The sequence below is a fragment of the Oryzias latipes genome, chromosome 2 (assembly GCF_053564925.1).
Source record: "Oryzias latipes strain Hd-rR chromosome 2, Olatipes_Hd-rR_3.1".
In the NCBI taxonomy this organism is placed as follows: Eukaryota; Metazoa; Chordata; class Actinopteri; order Beloniformes; family Adrianichthyidae; genus Oryzias; species Oryzias latipes.
This window is the reverse complement of record NC_136238.1, coordinates 2,086,162-2,103,884: the sequence shown is the minus strand read 5'-3', so window position 1 is coordinate 2,103,884 and position 17,723 is coordinate 2,086,162. Positions and strand designations below refer to the sequence as shown.

Below are 17,723 nucleotides of genomic sequence, written 5' to 3'. Positions count from 1 at the left end.
CTGGGTCTAAACTGGTTTATACGAAATCTAAACTGGTTTTTACTGAGTCTAAACTGGTTTCTACTGGGTCTAAACTGGTTTCTACTGGGTTTAAACTGGTTTCTACTGGGCTTAAACTGGTTTCTACTGGGTTTAAACTGGTTTCTATTGGGTCTAAACTGGTTTCTACTGGGTTTAAACTGGTTTCTACTGGGTCTAAACTGGTTTCTACTGGGTTTCTACTGGGCTTAAACTGGTTTCTACTGGGTTTAAACTGGTTTCTACTGGGTTTAAACTGGTTTCTACTGGGCTTAAACTGGTTTCTACTGGGTTTAAACTGGTTTCTATTGGGTCTAAACTGGTTTCTACTGGGTTTAAACTGGTTTCTACTGGGTCTAAACTGGTTTCTACTGGGTTTCTACTGGGCTTAAACTGGTTTCTACTGGGCTTAAACTGGTTTCTACTGGGTTTAAACTGGTTTCTACTGGGTCTAAACTGGTTTTTACTGGGTTTAAACTGGTTTCTACTGGGTTTAAACTGGTTTCTACTGGGTTTAAACTGGTTTCTACTGGGTCTAAACTGGTTTGTACCTGGTTTCTACTGGGTGTAATCTGGTTTCTACTGGGTCTAACTGGTTTCTACTGGGTCTAAACTGGTTTCTACTGGGGTTAAACTGGTTTCTACTGGGTTTAAACTGGTTTCTACTGGGTCTAAACTGGTTTCTACTGGGTTTAAACTGGTTTCTACTGGGTCTAAACTGGTTTCTACCTGGTTTCTACTGGGTGTAATCTGGTTTTTACTGGGTCTAACTGGTTTCTACTGGGTCTAAACTGGTTTCTACTGGGTCTAAACTGGTTTCTACTGGGGTTAAACTGGTTTCTACTGGGTTTAAACTGGTTTCTACTGGGTGTAATCTGGTTTCTACTGGGTCTAAACTGGTTTCTACTGGGTAAAACTGGTTTCTACTGTGTCTAAACTGGTTTCTACTGGGTCTAAACTGGTTTCTACTGGGTAAAACTGGTTTCTACTTGGTCTAAACTGGTTTCTACCTGGTTTCTACTGGGTCTTAACTGGTTTCTACTGGGTAAAACTGGTTTCTACTGTGTCTAAACTGGTTTCTACTGGGTCTAAACTGGTTTCTACTGGGGTTAAACTGGTTTCTACTGGGTAAAACTGGTTTCTACTGGGTCTAAACTGGTTTCTACTGGGTCTAAACTGGTTTCTACTGTGTCTAAACTGGTTTCTACTGTGTCTAAACTGGTTTCTACTGGGTCTAAACTGGTTTCTACTGTGTCTAAACTGGTTTCTACTGTGTCTAAACTGGTTTCTACTGGGTTTAAACTGGTTTCTACTGGGTGTAATCTGGTTTCTACTGGGTCTAAACTGGTTTCTACTGGGTAAAACTGGTTTCTACTGTGTCTAAACTGGTTTCTACTGGGTCTAAACTGGTTTCTACTGGGTAAAACTGGTTTCTACTGGGTCTAAACTGGTTTCTACCTGGTTTCTACTGGGTCTTAACTGGTTTCTACTGGGTAAAACTGGTTTCTACTGTGTCTAAACTGGTTTCTACTGGGTCTAAACTGGTTTCTACTGGGGTTAAACTGGTTTCTACTGGGTTAAACTGGTTTCTACTGGGTCAAACTGGTTTCTACTGGGTTAAACTGGTTTCTACTGTGTCTAAACTGGTTTCTACTGGGTCTAAACTGGTTTCTACTGGGGTTAAACTGGTTTCTACTGGGTTAAACTGGTTTCTACTGGGTCAAACTGGTTTCTACTGGGTTAAACTGGTTTCTACTGAGTTATACTGGTTAAGACTAAAGGCAGGAGTTGTGAGCTGATGGAGTTCTGCCCGGGAACATGGAGGACATTTCGGAGCACATTCCAGTCTCTCAGCTAGTTTTCTTTTCTCATCCGTCGGCAGCGTTTGACTAAATCTCTGGATCTTCATCTGAAGGCTTTCAGCCTCAGCAGCTCTTTATTTGTTTTTATCTCTCTTTTATTTCTTTACTTCCATTCATTTTCCTGCTGAGTGACTTTCTCATGAAGCTGCTTTAGATAATTAAAAACATGCTTTATTTTAAGGGGGGGGGGGTCAGACCTGCTGTGAGGGAAAACATTTGTAAAAGATTTTTATTGATGCACATTTCCTGACGACGAAGAGGAGGATGAGACCTGCAGGAATGAAGCCAACAAGCCCGGAAGATGAAGAGGCTGCAGACGGAACAGCAGGAAAATCCAGACTAATACTGTCATCTTCATCATCATCTTCATCACGATTTGTTCCTTTTTGAAGTTTGTCTTCTGATTTTCTTCCAGCTGATAAGGTTATGAATTTTGACGCTTTTAGAGATTCCAGCATAAAAACTTTCATTTAATAAAACGTTGAAGAATATGTGCTGGTTTTATTCTAAAGGAAGCAGATCAGACGTTCAGTGACTCGTGGGTTAATGGTGTGTGTCAGTGTGTGTGAATGTGTGTGTGATTGTGTGTAAATGTGTGTGTCAGTGTGTGTATGTGTGTGTCAGTGTGTAAATGTGTGTGTGATTGTGTGTAAATGTGTGTGTCAGTGTGTGTATGTGTGTGTCAGTGTGTAAATGTGTGTGTGAATGTGTGTGTCAGTGTGTGTATGTGTGTGTCAGTGTGTAAATGTGTGTGTGATTGTGTGTAAATGTGTGTGTCAGTGTGTGTGAATGTGTGTGTCAGTGTGTGAATGTGTGAGTGAGTAAATGTGTGTGTGAATGTGTCAGTGTGTGTAAATGTGTCAGTGTGTGTGAATGTGTGTCAGTGTGTGTGTCAGTGTGTAGATGTGTGTGTCAGTGTGTGTGAATGTGTGTGTCAGTGTGTGAATGTGTGTGTCAGTGTGTGTGAATGTATGTAAATGTTTGTGTCTATGTGTGAATGTGTGTGTGAATGTGTGTAGGTGTCAATGTGTGAAAATGTGTGTGTCATTGTGTGTCAATGTGTGTAAATGTGTCATTGTGTGTCAATGTGTGTAACACCACAGTCCCACCCGGTTCTGGACTCGTCCAGGTAAACATAACTGGACCTTTCAGACCCGTCCTCAAACTCTGGCGTTCTCGCGTCGCCACACGAGTGTCTGAGTCCGTCTTCAGGCTCCTCCCACAAACCAGTGAACGCACACTGAAGGCTGAACCGGTCCATCGTATGGATGGCGTCCTTCAGGAACCAAACGAGGAACCAAACGTATGCAAATGGATCATGAGGACTGGAAATTCACAGCTATGGGAATGGAGCTGAGAAAGACGGAGGAGGAGGAGGAGGATGAAGGTGTTTGAGGAAATCTGAACAAACTGTTTCCTGAGAAAAAAAACTGACTTTAATCCCCAAAAGAGGAGTCCAAACGTGCACACGCTCACGTGCACGGAGCCTAGAACCATCTCATGGTTCTGCAGCTCGGGGGAAATCATCAGTCACACTCTCCCTGATGCTAATGAGCGTTTTCCCATCATTCCCTTCTTCTGCCATCTGCTGTCAGCAGCTCCAGACAGGACCCCTCCCCACCCCCCACTGCAGGACCTTCTCCTTCATGCTTTCATAAATGTTGAGACGAGAACCCAGTCCAGATAAGGAGAACCACCAGAACCTTCAGGAATTCTGGACTCAAACAGCGGATCTGCTTTGGTATGAGAAATGGAAGCTGAGAATCAGATCTTCATCCCTGATGAAGACCACACGTGGGGTTTGGGCGCCATCTGCTGACGGAGAGGAGAAATGCAGGCAGAACCAGAAACGCAGGCAGAACCAGCAGGTTCTGCAGGCCGTCAGCGGAGCTCAGGTCCCTGAAGATGGACGTGCGAGCAGATCCAACAGGAAACCAGGAACACCTCCAGAACCAGGTCTCCATGTGGGGGGTGGAACAAACGGACCCCAGGTTCAGCAGAAAACTGAAGGGAACAAGCTGACCGTAAATGTCTGCTTGATGGAGAACATCCCATCCTCCAGAAAACGAGCAGCAGAACCTTAAGTTCTGCGGCCCATGAGGAGGATGAAGGCTTCAGACGCGTCTTCATCAACATGAAGGACTGACAGCAGCAACTGCTGATGATGAGGAAGATGCTCCAACAGAGGGTCCAGTCCTGGAACATGGGGGGTACGTTTCTGCTGATGAGGACACAGTTATGGAGACGTTGGTTCGATCCCCACTGACTGACTGAACCGTGCTGCATTCAGAGGAAAGACTCTGCACATCAGCAGATCCACCAGCAAAGCTGCAGAGAGGAGACAGAAACTAACACTGTTAAAAATGAAAGAAGAAATGTTCATTTTTAAAGCATATTTTTCATTAGAATCGTGTTTGTCTTTGATTTTTACATATTTAGAAAATAGAAATCCTCAATATTCTGATCTCGGTGCGGATCGAACATGTTTTCTATGGAGTCCTATACTGTTCATAATTAAATAAATAAATATTTAATTCAATAAATAAATATGAACTTATGCAAATACACAATCAACCAATACATTTCTCATAAATATATAAAAAGATCATGAAATTGTGAAAAACCAGCACACTGATTTTAAATTAGCCATTGTATTATTCAATATATTTCATTTTGCTTTAAAAACATGTTCATTATTTTAAAACAGCATTTTAAAATATTCATTTTTAATCATGTTGAATTTTACTATAATTCTGTCTTTTTTCAGAAGCTGATATTTCAAAATCGAATATTTTCCAAAGTAGCTTTGTTTTTATTTCATGTTGCTGTTTTTCACAATGGCGTATTTATTTCATGAAGAGCTTTTTCAGCAGAATGGGTCTTTCTGTCAATCAGTGAAAGTGGGCGGGATCTAAACGCTCATTGGCTGATCCATGGAAGTCGACTCATATTCCTCGATACCCGCTCAGCGGTGTGCCAGTCAGAGAGATGACATATTTCAGCGATATCCACGAGGCTTTGCTGACATTAGAGGATCAAATAGAGACAAACTGTCTGCTGCAGAAGATACAAACATCCACGACTCTGTTTTTGTAGTTTGAGGGTTTGTGTGGACCAAACCACAAAGGAGCTCCGGTCGTCAACATCTTTCACACTCCTCATTCTTACGCCATTCACTCACAGCTCACATCGTGACACATGTCGGCTCGCAGGAGGATCGACAGAGTGAGACCAGGCAGCTGTGCAAAGCGGGACAAGCCTGCTCGGGCCTCCTGAACCTTATGATATTTTTCTATTTTCAATGAGACAATGATTATAATCAGGTCCTCTGGTTTTATTTTTCCCTCTCAAGAAAAATGTTTAACCTTTCCTGCGATGACGTTTCTGACATCTTAACACTCTCCCTGTTCATTGTGCATCCATGCATTGTTACTGAGATAAGCACAAGCAACCGCTCCATGTGGCTATAAGGCTAAAAACATTAGCTTGTTGCCCCTCCCACACGCGGCATGGTGCGTTCATGGAAACTCCAGTTCATAGAAGCTTAGTGGAACTCCAACAACCACTCAGCCTAACTTAGACCACTACTATACGTTCATGAGAAGATGAAAATTGCCAAACCGACCACAAAATCACCTGGATTATGCACACTCGCCCAAAGCCACTTTTATCTGCAAATTTAGAACCAAAACTGCCCAATTTCTTGTAACACTGTGGATGTGTTGAGATGCATACTCCCCCTAGTGTTGAGGGGTGTGCATTGCGCCATCACGTTTGCTGAAGCATCTTCGATCGATGTAGTCAGGGGAGTTAGGGTGCTGCTGCTCATGTCTGGGTAAAGGAATAGCCAATCACAAAAGTGTCTCCGCCTTGTCTAGTTTGATTGACAGACAGACCCATTCTCCTGAAAAAGCTCTTCATGAAATAAATCAGCCATTGTGAAAAACAGCAACATTAAATAAAAACAAAGCTACTTTGGAAAATATTGATTTTGAAATCCGAGGTTCTGAAAAAAGACAAAAAATTACAATATATTCCACATGATTAAAATGAATATTTTTAAAATGCTGTTTTAAAATAATGAACATGTTTTTAAAGCAAAATGAAATATATTGAATAATACAATGGCTAATTTAAAATCAGTGTGCAGGTTTTTCACAATTTCATGATCTTTTTATATATTTATGAGAGATTTATTGGTTGATTGTGTATTTGCATGACGTCATATTTATTTATTGAATTAAATATTTATTTATTTAATTATGAACAGTATAGGACTCCATAGTTTTCAGCTCTTTTTGGTTCCTGTTCTCCGCTTTTGTTTTTGTGAGCTCCACTCAAAGCTTTTATTGTGAAATGTCGCTTCCGCCGCTTCCTCCGCGAGCGCGTCACTCAGCCTCCGCCGGGTCTGCAGCAGCCGCCGCCGCCGCCGTTATCCTCTCCCCTCGCGCTCCAAACTCCGGATTTGAGCCCGAATTCCGCCCCGAACGCACCTTGATTCCAGAACCGCCTCGTTCTGCCGCCAAATGAAATAACAACAGGCTGACGTCACCACGGAGACCGGCGCGAGGCAGAGACAAACAACAACAAACCGGCACACAAAGAGGTCCTTCCCCGGCGCCAACATTTTCCCCCCGTACTCCTTAGTGATGAGTCATGTGGCCGTCGAAAACGCCCACGCGCTGGAGCAGCAGGTGAGCCCACCGCTCAGGTGGGGGCTGGCGCGCGAGACCGCCGGGGGACGCACGTTAGTTAGCCTGCCGCTCACCGAGCTGGGGTTCGCGGGTCCGCTCCAAACGTCTGCTCAGTGTCCGCGTCCAGACCGGGAGGGGTGCGGGACCGTCCCGGCGTCCGTCCTGCGGGGTTTAAACGACGGGATTGTGTCTGAGCGGGGGGGCTAACCGATTTAAAACCGGAACTGAGGAGGAAGTAGGGGCTAAAGGGGACCCCCCTGCGCAGGCGGGCTCCCCGGGTGAACATATGTAACGCACCCGCGGAGAGGATGGAAGAGAAAACATCGCAGATTTCCATCCCAGCATCAAAGTAGCGGTAAACGACGATTACGGAAGCGCAGAAGGGACAAAACAGAGTCAATTTCATCTGCGTCACCGCGGAAACCAGTCCGGATCCAGAAAGTACTCGATGTTCTGTTTAATGAAGCCGAACCGTCCGGAGCTGACCCGAAGCGGGGCGCGCGCCCGCGTCCGCGCGCCTCCTAAATTCACCTGAAAGAGCCGCGACATTTACGGAGCGTTTCCGGCAGAAAGGAACCGTTTCTGTTCCGATTCCAGAAAAACAACAAACATTTTTTATTTAAATAGTTTAATAAAGTCTGAAAAACAGACGAGAACAACTTTAGAAAATAAAATCAATTATTTTATAAAATGACATAAACACCACAGTTATTCTTCTTCTGATTGAAAACAAAATAATGTTTATAGAGTTTGAAGTGAGACTCAATGTTCTGTATCCAGGAGCTTAAAAGTGTTTATTTCTAATTACAGAGTAGGAATAAAGTTTTCCTTTAAACCACATCTTTGTTTAGGAATAAAAACTGAAACATGTAAACATCAAAAATATGAACCTTAAAAGGTAAATAAATCAACAGTTTCCATGAGTGAAAACTAACCTCATTAAAGCTGAACTGAAAGGATTTCTTGTTTTCTTTGTACCTGACTGTCAAAAATGATTGATTGAAACCTTTATTCATAAACACAGAACACTGAGTCGGTTCTCCAGCAAAACCGTCTGCTTCCAGCGGTTCTGAGGGAGGAAACCGTCTGAGCACAGGTGGACTCACCTGAAAGAGTGGCCACGCCCCCTTTCAGACATCTGCAGGGTTTCTGGGTTTAAACAAAACTGCGCCGGTTCAGTCCAGGAGTTCAGGTTCTGATGATAAGAACCCATAGAACATGTGGTGGTTCTGCTGCGGTTCTGCTGCTCCACAGGAACGTGAAGCGTCTGTCTTTGTGTTGCAGCTCGCCGTTCTGGACCTGAGCGCCCCGGATGGACAAGGGGGAGGTACTAACAGTAAGCAGCCGGAGAAGTTCCTCTGGGTTCCAGATCCACACCACCTAGAACCATCAGAACATGGAAGTGTCATGACGCTCCTGCCTCAACCCCCCCATGATGATTTAAAGAAACCCCCTCCCAGTGGTGTTTTCACCAAAACCCTAAACGTCTTCAGATCATGTTTCTCTGAAACCTCTGGTTCCAAATCCTCCTCCATGTGGGCGTGGCCGTTGGAGCTCCGCCCTTTACCCCCCCTTTCTGCTAGGTCTAACATGAGTGCAGAGCTTGACAGGAGGGGGGGGGGGGGGCATAAATGTCAGGACTGGCAGTCTCTGTTCTCCACAGTTTCTGTTTAGCGACACAGAAACGGAGACGACAGTTTGAAGCAGAAATGAAATGTTTTTAGGATTTTGTTCTCTTTCATAGAAGATTTCCTCTAGAACAGGACAGAAACTCTAAATCAGGATCTTCTTCAGAGGAGGACTTTGAAGCAGAGAGTAATCTGGATTACTTTTGTAATCTATTCCTCCTGTCAGAGGCAGTGACTCTGTTCTCCGTCTTCCAGGACGATATATTCCTCCACATCTGCGGACCAAAGATGTGTCCAAGAACGGTGAGTCAGAGCGTTCTGCCGCCGGGACGCCGTCCCGTTTCCGGAGCGGGACGGTTTCTCTGGAACAAGGGTTCTGTTTTGTTCTGGTGGGATTAACAGATTAAGTTGAGAACCTTTCAGGAACCTTGATTCAGAACCTGGAGAACAGCCGGTGTTCCCCTGTAGCTGTCGGGTCGGTTCTGGTCGCTCAGAACCTGTGACGTTCTCCGTCTGTGTTCAGTAGGGAACGCCTTTGCGGCGGGACGACCGGGCGGCTACACCATCGCGGCCGGATGTGAGTCCCCCCTGCGGCGTTGGCGTTAGGGCGGAGCCACGGCTCTTCCTCTGATCACCTCCACCTGTTCTCTCCGGCAGACGGGTGGGACGGAGGCCGCGGCGGCTTCGTCAACGGTTTCCATGACAACCGCCTCGCCGGGAACGCCTTCAACCGCGGCCCGCCCCGCATGGAGCGGGGCCGAGGCGGAGTGGGTGGTTACCGCGGCAACAGGGGCGGATCCTTCAACCCCATAAACCCGGCACAGCCCATGGGCTTTGGTGGGTACGGGGGGGGCTGAACCAACAGTGTTTGTTTACCTCTCATCTCCTTTTCTCTCTAAGTCAGGAAACATTAGCCATCATTAATAAACTAAACATGTTTGAAATGATTGACATCAACAAAAACCCTCAATCGTTGGCCGGGGCGCCTTGGAGACCGGTTTGCTCTACTTCTATGGTTTTCAGCTTCAGTGGACGTCAGGTGAAGAGATTTGGTTGAAATCAGGGGTTCCCACTCTGTTTTAGCATGAGACGACAAGCTCCAAAACATCCACCTTTATATCAGTAAAAACCACGACCCCTCCCCCTAAGTGGTGGTTTCTCCTCCAAGCTGGGGTCCTCTACCAGAGGCCTGGGAGCTTGAGGGTCCTGCAGTATCTCAGCTGTTCCTGTTCTTTTCTGGACTGAGAGGTCTGAGGTCTTTCCAGGTATCTGTTGTAGCCCCTCCTCCAGCTTGGGGGTTACTGCCCCCAGTGCTCCAATTACCACAGGCACCACTGTCACCTTCACTTTCCAGGCTTTCTCCAGTTCTTCTCTGAGTCCCTGGTATTTCTCCAGTTTCTCATGTTCCTTCTTCCTGATGTTCCCATCGCTTGGCACTGCCACATCCACCACAACGGCTTTCCTCTGTTCTTTATCCACCACTACAATGTCTGGTTGGTTCTCCATCACCATCCTATCAGTCTAGATCTGGAAGTCCCACAGGATCTTTGCCCTTTCATTCTCTACCACCTTCAGAGGTGTTTCCCATTTTGAACTTGGGGTTTCTAGTCCATATTCTGCACACATGTTCCTGTATATTATTCCAGCCACTTGATTGTGGCGCTCCATGTATGCTTTACCTGCCAGCATCTTACGTCCTGCAGTTATGTGCTGGATTGTTTCAGGCGCCTCTTTGCACAGCCTACACTTTGGGTCTTGTCTGGTGTGGTAGATCTACACCTTGGGTCTTGTCTTGTGTGGTAGATCTACACCTTGGGTCTTGTCTGGTGTGGTAGATCTACACCTTGGGTCTTGTCTGGTGTGGTAGATCTACACCTTGGGTCTTGTCTTGTGTGGTAGATCTACACCTTGGGTCTTGTCTGGTGTGGTAGATCTACACCTTGGGTCTTGTCTGGTGTGGTAGATCTACACCTTGGGTCTTGTCTGGTGTGGTAGATCTACACCTTGGGTCTTGTCTGGTGTGGTAGATCTACACCTTGGGTCTTGTCTGGTGTGGTAGATCTACACCTTGGGTCTTGTCTTGTGTGGTAGATCTACACCTTGGGTCTTGTCTGGTGTGGTAGATTCTACACCTTGGGCCTTGTCTTGTGTGGTAGATCTACACCTTGGGTCTTGTCTGGTGTGGTAGATCTACACCTTGGGTCTTGTCTGGTGTGGTAGATCTACACCTTGGGTTTTGTCTGGTGTGGTAGATCTACACCTTGGGTCTTGTCTGGTGTGGTAGATCCACACCTTGGGCCTTGTCATGTGTGGGAGATCTACACCTTGGGCCTTGTCATGTGTGGTAGATCCACACCTTGGGCCTTGTCATGTGTGGGAGATCTACACCTTGGGCCTTGTCATGTGTGGTAGATCCACACCTTGGGTCTTGTCTGGTGTGGTAGATCTACACCTTGGGTCTTGTCTGGTGTGGTAGATCTACACCTTGGGTCTTGTCTGGTGTGGTAGATCTACACCTTGGGTCTTGTCTGGTGTGGTAGATCCACACCTTGGGCCTTGTCATGTGTGGGAGATCTACACCTTGGGCCTTGTCATGTGTGGTAGATCCACACCTTGGGTCTTGTCTGGTGTGGTAGATCTACACCTTGGGTCTTGTCTGGTGTGGTAGATCTACACCTTGGGTCTTGTCTGGTGTGGTAGATCCACACCTTGGGCCTTGTCATGTGTGGGAGATCTACACCTTGGGCCTTGTCATGTGTGGTAGATCCACACCTTGGGCCTTGTCTGGTGTGGTAGATCCACACCTTGGGCCTTGTCTTGTGTGGTAGATCCACACCTTGGGCCTTGTCTTGTGTGGTAGATCCACACCTTGGGCCTTGTCATGTGTGGGAGATCTACACCTTGGGCCTTGTCTGGTGTGGTAGATCCACACCTTGGGCCTTGTCATGTGTGGTAGATCCACACCTTGGGCCTTGTCTGGTGTGGTAGATCCACACCTTGGGCCTTGTCTTGTGTGGTAGATCCACACCTTGGGCCTTGTCATGTGTGGGAGATCTACACCTTGGGCCTTGTCATGTGTGGTAGATCCACACCTTGGGCCTTGTCTGGTGTGGTAGATCCACACCTTGGGCCTTGTCATGTGTGGTAGATCCACACCTTGGGCCTTGTCTGGTGTGGTAGATCCACACCTTGGGCCTTGTCTTGTGTGGTAGATCCACACCTTGGGCCTTGTCATGTGTGGGAGATCTACACCTTGGGCCTTGTCATGTGTGGTAGATCCACACCTTGGGTCTTGTCTGGTGTGGTAGATCTACACCTTGGGTCTTGTCTGGTGTGGTAGATCTACACCTTGGGTCTTGTCTGGTGTGGTAGATCCACACCTTGGGCCTTGTCATGTGTGGGAGATCTACACCTTGGGCCTTGTCATGTGTGGTAGATCCACACCTTGGGCCTTGTCTGGTGTGGTAGATCCACACCTTGGGCCTTGTCTTGTGTGGTAGATCCACACCTTGGGTCTGTTTATTGCCCGGGTCTTATTTTTGCCATTGAGCTGGCTTCTCAGGACTTGCCTTACTCGTTGGAGGTATTTAGCTGTTGCAGCTTGCCTTGTTGCCTGCTCCAGGTTGCCATTTGTCTGTGGAATTCCAAGGTACTTGTAACTGTCCTCGATGTCTGCTATTGTTCCTTCTGGGAGTGAGACCCCTTCTGTGTGGACAACCTTGCCTCTCTTTGTCACCATCCGGCTGCATCTAGAGCCCGAATGACATCCCAATGTCAGTACAAATGACAACTGATATGTTTGTGTATAAATAACTAACAGACACAGTGGAGGTAAACAAATCCTGGTCAGATGACGTGCAGGACGTGTAGAACCAGGACGGACTAACTGGAATTCTGCACCACAGTCACTGCATTCAATCTCAAAGTGGACACAGTCCAAAATACTCTGCCTTTGTACCTCAAAAAGTACACAGTGAGAGTACCCAGACCTTTGTGTACTAGAATGACTTGTAGAACCCACTAGCTGCTGTTCTCCGGCGGTTCTTACAGCAGCAGCTGTGCCTTCAGATGCAGGAGGATGGACCCCCACCAAGGACGCCTACGGCAGCTTCAGCAACAACCGGGGCAAGTCCGCCTTCTTCAACGACCGCGGGACCGCCAACAGAGGAAGGTGAGGCGCCGAACACCGGAGGGCTCACGCCGCTTTAGCCGCCGCTTTAGCCGCCGTGCCGTTCCAGGTATGAACACAGCGGATTCGGAGCGGGGGGGGCCGGGAACAGCCGCTGGGTGGAGGAGTCCAGAGACGACGGGGACTGGTCCAAACCCACGCAGAGGAACGAGCGTCTGGAACAGTGAGTCTGTGGTTCCAGAACCCGGTCCTAGTAGGTTCTGAGGGGTTCTGTTCATCAGCTGTGTGTGTGCGTGTGTGTGTGTGTGTGTTTGTGTTTCCGTCTGTGTGTGTTTCCGTATGTGTGTGTGTGTGTGCTCTGTTTGTGTGTGTGTGCAGTGAGTTGTTTTCCGGCAGCAACACGGGGATCAACTTTGAGAAATACGACGACATCCCGGTGGAGGCGACGGGGCAGAACTGCCCCCACCACATCGAGAGCGTAAGCTGCCCCACCTCTAGCATGGGGGGGTCCTGTGTCTGTGTGTGTAACCCCCCCACCCCCAGTTTCAGGACATAGACATGGGGGAGATCATCATGGGGAACGTGGCTCTGACCCGCTACACCAGACCCACCCCCGTCCAGAAATACGCCATCCCCATCATCAAGTCCAAGAGGGACCTGATGGCGTGCGCCCAGACAGGTGGGACCGCCCCCCACTGGCTCTGGAGCCACGCCTCTGCAGAGACTGATGGTCTGTGTTTCAGGCTCGGGGAAGACGGCGGCGTTCCTTCTGCCCATCCTCAGCCAGATCTACACGGACGGACCAGGAGAAGCCCTGAACGCCGCCAAAGCCTCGGGAACGGTGAGCGGACGCCAGGCTCAAGGAGCAGGAGGCGGAGCTCCCATGTGACGCCCAACTCTGGCCTCCCCGCAGGACAATGGGAAGTACGGCCGCCGTAAGCAGTACCCCATCGCGCTGGTTCTGGCCCCCACCCGGGAGCTGGCCCTGCAGATCTACGACGAGGCCCGGAAGGTAACCGCCGCCGCCGCCCAGAACCCGCCCCGGGTCCGGCCGTCTCACAGACACGCTGTGGCTCTGTCCAGTTCTCCTACCGGTCCAGAGTGCGGCCCTGCGTGGTGTACGGAGGTGCCGACATCGGCCAGCAGATCCGGGACCTGGAGCGGGGCTGCCACCTGCTGGTGGCCACGCCGGGACGGCTGGTGGACATGATGGAGCGGGGCAAGATCGGCCTGGACTACTGCAAGTGAGTCGGGGCGGGGGCGGGGCTTTCAGGGGTCGCGGTGATGTTTCAGCGGTGCCGTCCCACAGCTACCTCATCCTGGACGAGGCGGACCGCATGCTGGACATGGGATTCGAACCTCAGATCCGCCGCATCGTGGAGCAAGACACCATGCCACACAAGGGCATCAGGCAGACACTGATGTTCAGCGCCACCTTCCCCAAAGAGATCCAGGTGAGCCGTCCCCGCCCCAGAGTCAGGCTCCTCCCCTACAGAGCGTGCTCGTGAACGTGGTCTGTGCAGATCCTGGCGAGGGACTTCCTGGAGGACTACATCTTCCTGGCGGTGGGCAGAGTGGGCTCCACCTCCGAGAACATCACCCAGAAGGTGGTGTGGGTGGAGGAGAGCGACAAGAGGTCCTTCCTGCTGGACCTGCTGAGTGCCACAGGTGAGCGGGACGGCCTCTGGCCACGCCCACCACTCAGGGACGGAACAGGAAGTGTTTCAAAGTAAAAGTCTACATTTTAAAATGTATTGGTTGGGCGCGCCGCATCAACCAATCAGGGACTCGGCTTTAGGGACGTGACTCAAGCAAAGGCTAGAAAAATTAATCCAATACAGCTGCTGGATGCAGATTTTCATCCTGAACCTCCATCCGTTTTCTTCAGCCGCTGGGCCCGCGGGTTCCCAGAGGCCGTCCTGGTTACTGTTGAGCGTTTGAGTCTGCTAAGACGGCGCCCGTGGTCCAGATGGACCCTGGCCGGCGGCGTTCAGTAACTCCAGCACCCTGGACACCCGGAAACTCTGCACAGATAGAGAGCAGAGGAAGAGGATCCTGAGCAGCGGCACTCGCCATGCTGGCCTGTGGGCGGTTGGCGGACGGAGAGCGGTGCCGTCATGGCGGCCGCCGCCGCCTCAGCTCCATGTTTGTTGTTGTCATGGAGACGATGATAGAAAGAGCCTCCAGATTTAGTTTTATGTACCTCCAGCGGGTTAGCTCTCAAACTGGACCACAAACGGACGTTTTCCAGGATGTGGCACCTGAATGTCCAGAAACCGTAGGCGGCGGCTCCGTGGCCGGGAGGCGGCGGCGATCAGTAATCTGACGCGTGAACGGCATACCGGTGTGAAAACATCTGAATGCCTTGAACGCCGTCTGAGCGTTGAACCGGGGGGGTCGTTGCTTTGCATTGTGGGTAACAGCACACAGAGACGGCGCCCGTGACCTTCTGTCAGGAACACAGTCAGATGTGAACGTTTGGTGTCGTTTTATCTCAAGTCATCCCCACCGAGGTGCAGGACGGCTGTGGAGACGGCGTGGAGAAGCCCGGTAAGCTCTGGCTCCGCCCCCTCCTGTGCCCGCTCATACGAGCATGGCGGTTGTGTGGTCCGTGTTGTGTGATCTCTGCATGCAGCTTCCTGGGGGAGGGAGGGGGGCGAGCGGATGTCTGCATGCTTCACCCCTGCGGCTGTGACCCGGGGGTTCAGATTCTGGTTCCGTCCGAAGCGGCTTCAGGACCGGCTCCTCTGGTCCACAGGGAAGGACTCGCTGACTCTGGTGTTTGTGGAGACCAAGAAGGGGGCGGACGCCCTGGAGGACTTCCTGTACCGGGAGGGCTACGCCTGCACCAGTATCCACGGCGACCGCTCCCAGCGGGACCGGGAGGAGGCGCTGAGCCAGTTCCGGTCGGGGAAGTGTCCCATCCTGGTGGCTACGGCGGTGAGCACGGAGCGGCGGGCGGGCTGGGGTGGTGCGGCGGGCGGGTCCTGACTGTCCTGTCCTCAGGTGGCGGCACGCGGTCTGGACATCTCCAACGTCAAGCACGTCATCAACTTTGACCTTCCCAGCGACATCGAGGAGTACGTCCACCGCATTGGGCGCACCGGCCGCGTGGGGAACCTGGGTGAGCGCCAGCGAACGCCAGCGAGGTTCTGTCAAAAGAGGCGGAGCTTTGATGGTGCGCCCCCCCGGTGTTCCCGCAGGTCTGGCCACGTCCTTCTTCAACGACAAGAACGGGAACATCACCAAAGACCTGCTGGACATCCTGGTGGAGGCCAAACAGGAGGTGCCGTCGTGGCTGGAGAGCCTGGCGTACGAGCACCAGCACAAGAGCACCAGCAGGGGGCGCTCCAAGAGGTGCCCGCCCCCTCCACGCGTCCCGGCGGCCCCCGTGGCGCCACAGCCGTCACCAGCTCTTTGTGTTCTGGTGTCCAGGTTCGCCGGAGGCTTCGGGGCGCGGGACTACCGCCAGACCACCGCCGGGGGCGGCGCAGGGGGATTTGGCGGGCGTGGTGGACGCAACCAGGGGGTGCACGTGGGAAACCGCGGGTTTGGAACCGGTGAGCCCCACAGAACTGTGTAGTGCAGGCTTTTATTTTGAAAAGCGGTTTCCTGAGAACTGTTTCCTGTTCCTCCCAGGAGGATTTGGGAACTTCTACACCAGCGACGGCTACGGGGGCAACTACTCCCACTCTCAAGTGGACTGGTGGGGCAGCTAAGCGCCCCGTGTCGTCTTCACCCCCACCACCCTTCAGACCCCCACATGCATGTGACCAAATATATACCCCCCCCATGTCTGTTTCTTAGCCGTAGACTTCTGGTGGGTTGAAGCTCCGCCCTTCTTCACGTCGGCCAATGAAGGGACTCTAGACTCCGACTGAGGGAGGCCACGCCCCCTCTCAGGTGTCCTGAAGGATGGGGGGGTGAAGACCCCTCCATGAGAGACTTTGCTTTTTCATTGGTTCTTAGTGTCTCCATTGAAGTTCCAGCAGTGGGTCGGGTCCAGAACGGTTCTGATCCTTCAGCGCCGGCTAAGCTCCGCCTCCTTCAACAGAACATTCAGCCTTGATGATGTGGTCTGGAGCGGTCCTGGTGGGGGGGTCCTGAGGCCCAGAGGACCAGAGTTCTGTGCCTAAAGAATCGGGTCCATGATGTCAGACCGACCCGGTTCCAACAGGTCTGCCCCCCCCAGAACCAGCCGGGCTGGGACTACATCACACCCCGGCAAAACTAAAAGCTGCCCCCCCCAGCAGCTGTTCATGCAGGGGGGGTCAGGGTTAAGATTTCCCTCAGAACAAACCGGATCAGGACGGATCCTGCCGTCGTCCCCCCCAACCCCCCAGCTGCTAGCAGATGAAGGGGCTCTTCTGCTTCTTCCGGACCCCCACCCTATGTGTGCTGCTGGACGCTGGTGGTTCTGGGGGGGGCCAGATGTTTGCTACAGAGTCCGGCTCATGGAACCGTCCTGACGGCAAAGTGGGGGGGTTATGGGGGGTTCTGCAGCTTCGGTCTCTTTCAGGTTTTGGGCAGCATGGGGGGGGGGGGGGGGGGGTCGGCTCTCTCAGGGGGGGGCTTAGAGGGTTCACAGTGTAGACAGTCCACGCCCACCCACCTGAGGCTCCTCCCATCACAGGAAGTTCCTGTTCCTGGGGGGGGCAGGTATCTGTGACCTCAAACATCTGGAGGAACAGGGATGAGCGTGGAACAGTGGAACATCCAGAAGACAGAACCACAGCACACAGACCCACCCCCCCCACCCCAGCCTGGAGGAGCTCCAGCAGCTCCTCCAGGCTGGGGGAGGGGGGGTCCAGGAGCTCAGATGTGAATAAAAGGACGTCTGACATCAATGCTGTGAGTTTCTTCTGTTTAGAGATGGACGACGGCGGGGAGACCTCTGTTGTTCTTTGGCCACATGGAGGAGCTGGTGGGAGGAGCTAGAGGGAGGAGCCAGAGGGCAGACGGACCAAAGGGAGGAGGTGCTGTAAGCTCCAGAGGAGAACCAGTCATGTGTGAACCTGAAGGAGGAACCATGAAGAAGATGGTGAAGGAGGTGCAGGGAGGAGCTGCCTTAGGAGGAGGTGCTGGAACTGTGAGGTTCTTCCAATAGTTTGGCTCTGTCCTGCAGAACACGGACCCCCCTGTCCGTGTAGTTTCCTGCTGGGTGGGGGTCAGAGGAGGCGTGTCCTCCTCCATGGAGCCTTGCAGACTGAAGGGCTCCAGTAATTTGGTGGTAGTTCACTAAAACAGCTGAACACAAATGCAGTTTGGTTTGTGTCGTTCAAATTCATCAGGGGCGTGGTTTCCTCACTGAAGTTCTTCATGGGGGCGGGGTTTCCTCATGGAGGCGGCGTTTCTTCGCTGAGGTTCGTCATGGGGGAAGGGTTCTTCGCTG

General features: G+C 50.9%; 1 protein-coding gene and 1 long non-coding RNA gene across 16 annotated transcripts; one reads left to right on the top strand and one right to left on the bottom strand.

The window, feature by feature from the left end:
* Positions 1-6,247: 6,247 nt before the first annotated feature.
* LOC101161371 (ATP-dependent RNA helicase DDX3X) lies at positions 6,248-17,178 on the top strand. Of its 15 annotated transcripts, none has more exons than XM_078930262.1 (20): positions 6,248-6,574; positions 7,859-7,901; positions 8,458-8,505; positions 8,726-8,779; positions 8,860-9,039; positions 12,271-12,373; positions 12,441-12,554; positions 12,710-12,809; positions 12,875-13,010; positions 13,075-13,172; positions 13,245-13,343; positions 13,415-13,575; positions 13,641-13,785; positions 13,855-13,999; positions 14,831-14,881; positions 15,090-15,271; positions 15,338-15,455; positions 15,535-15,688; positions 15,767-15,891; positions 15,971-17,178. In XM_078930262.1, the coding sequence occupies exons 1-20, from the start codon at positions 6,530-6,532 to the stop codon at positions 16,048-16,050; spliced, it is 2,181 nt and encodes a 726-aa protein (XP_078786388.1). In that variant the 5' UTR covers positions 6,248-6,529; the 3' UTR covers positions 16,051-17,178. The 15 variants fall into 15 exon arrangements, with proteins under 15 accessions (XP_078786388.1, XP_078786386.1, XP_078786384.1 ...); XM_078930260.1 differs by having other exon boundaries at positions 12,256-12,373; XM_078930258.1 differs by having other exon boundaries at positions 12,253-12,373.
* LOC144983572 (uncharacterized) lies at positions 11,501-11,831 on the bottom strand. The gene is made up of 3 exons (XR_013647305.1): positions 11,711-11,831; positions 11,615-11,646; positions 11,501-11,582 (listed from the first exon to the last, which is right to left on the bottom strand). It is a non-coding gene; the product is annotated as an uncharacterized LOC144983572 (long non-coding RNA).
* Positions 17,179-17,723: the final 545 nt, after the last annotated feature.

Bases quoted from the DNA above. Each gene is read 5' to 3' on its own strand.
- LOC101161371 (XM_023949165.2), top strand. From the start codon at position 6,530: ATGAGTCATGTGGCCGTCGAAAACGCCCACGCGCTGGAGCAGCAG. The intron at 8,780-8,859 runs GTGAGTCCCCCC...TCTCTCCGGCAG, and splicing joins CTACACCATCGCGGCCGGAT to ACGGGTGGGACGGAGGCCGC. The intron at 12,374-12,440 runs GTGAGGCGCCGA...GTGCCGTTCCAG, and splicing joins GGGACCGCCAACAGAGGAAG to GTATGAACACAGCGGATTCG.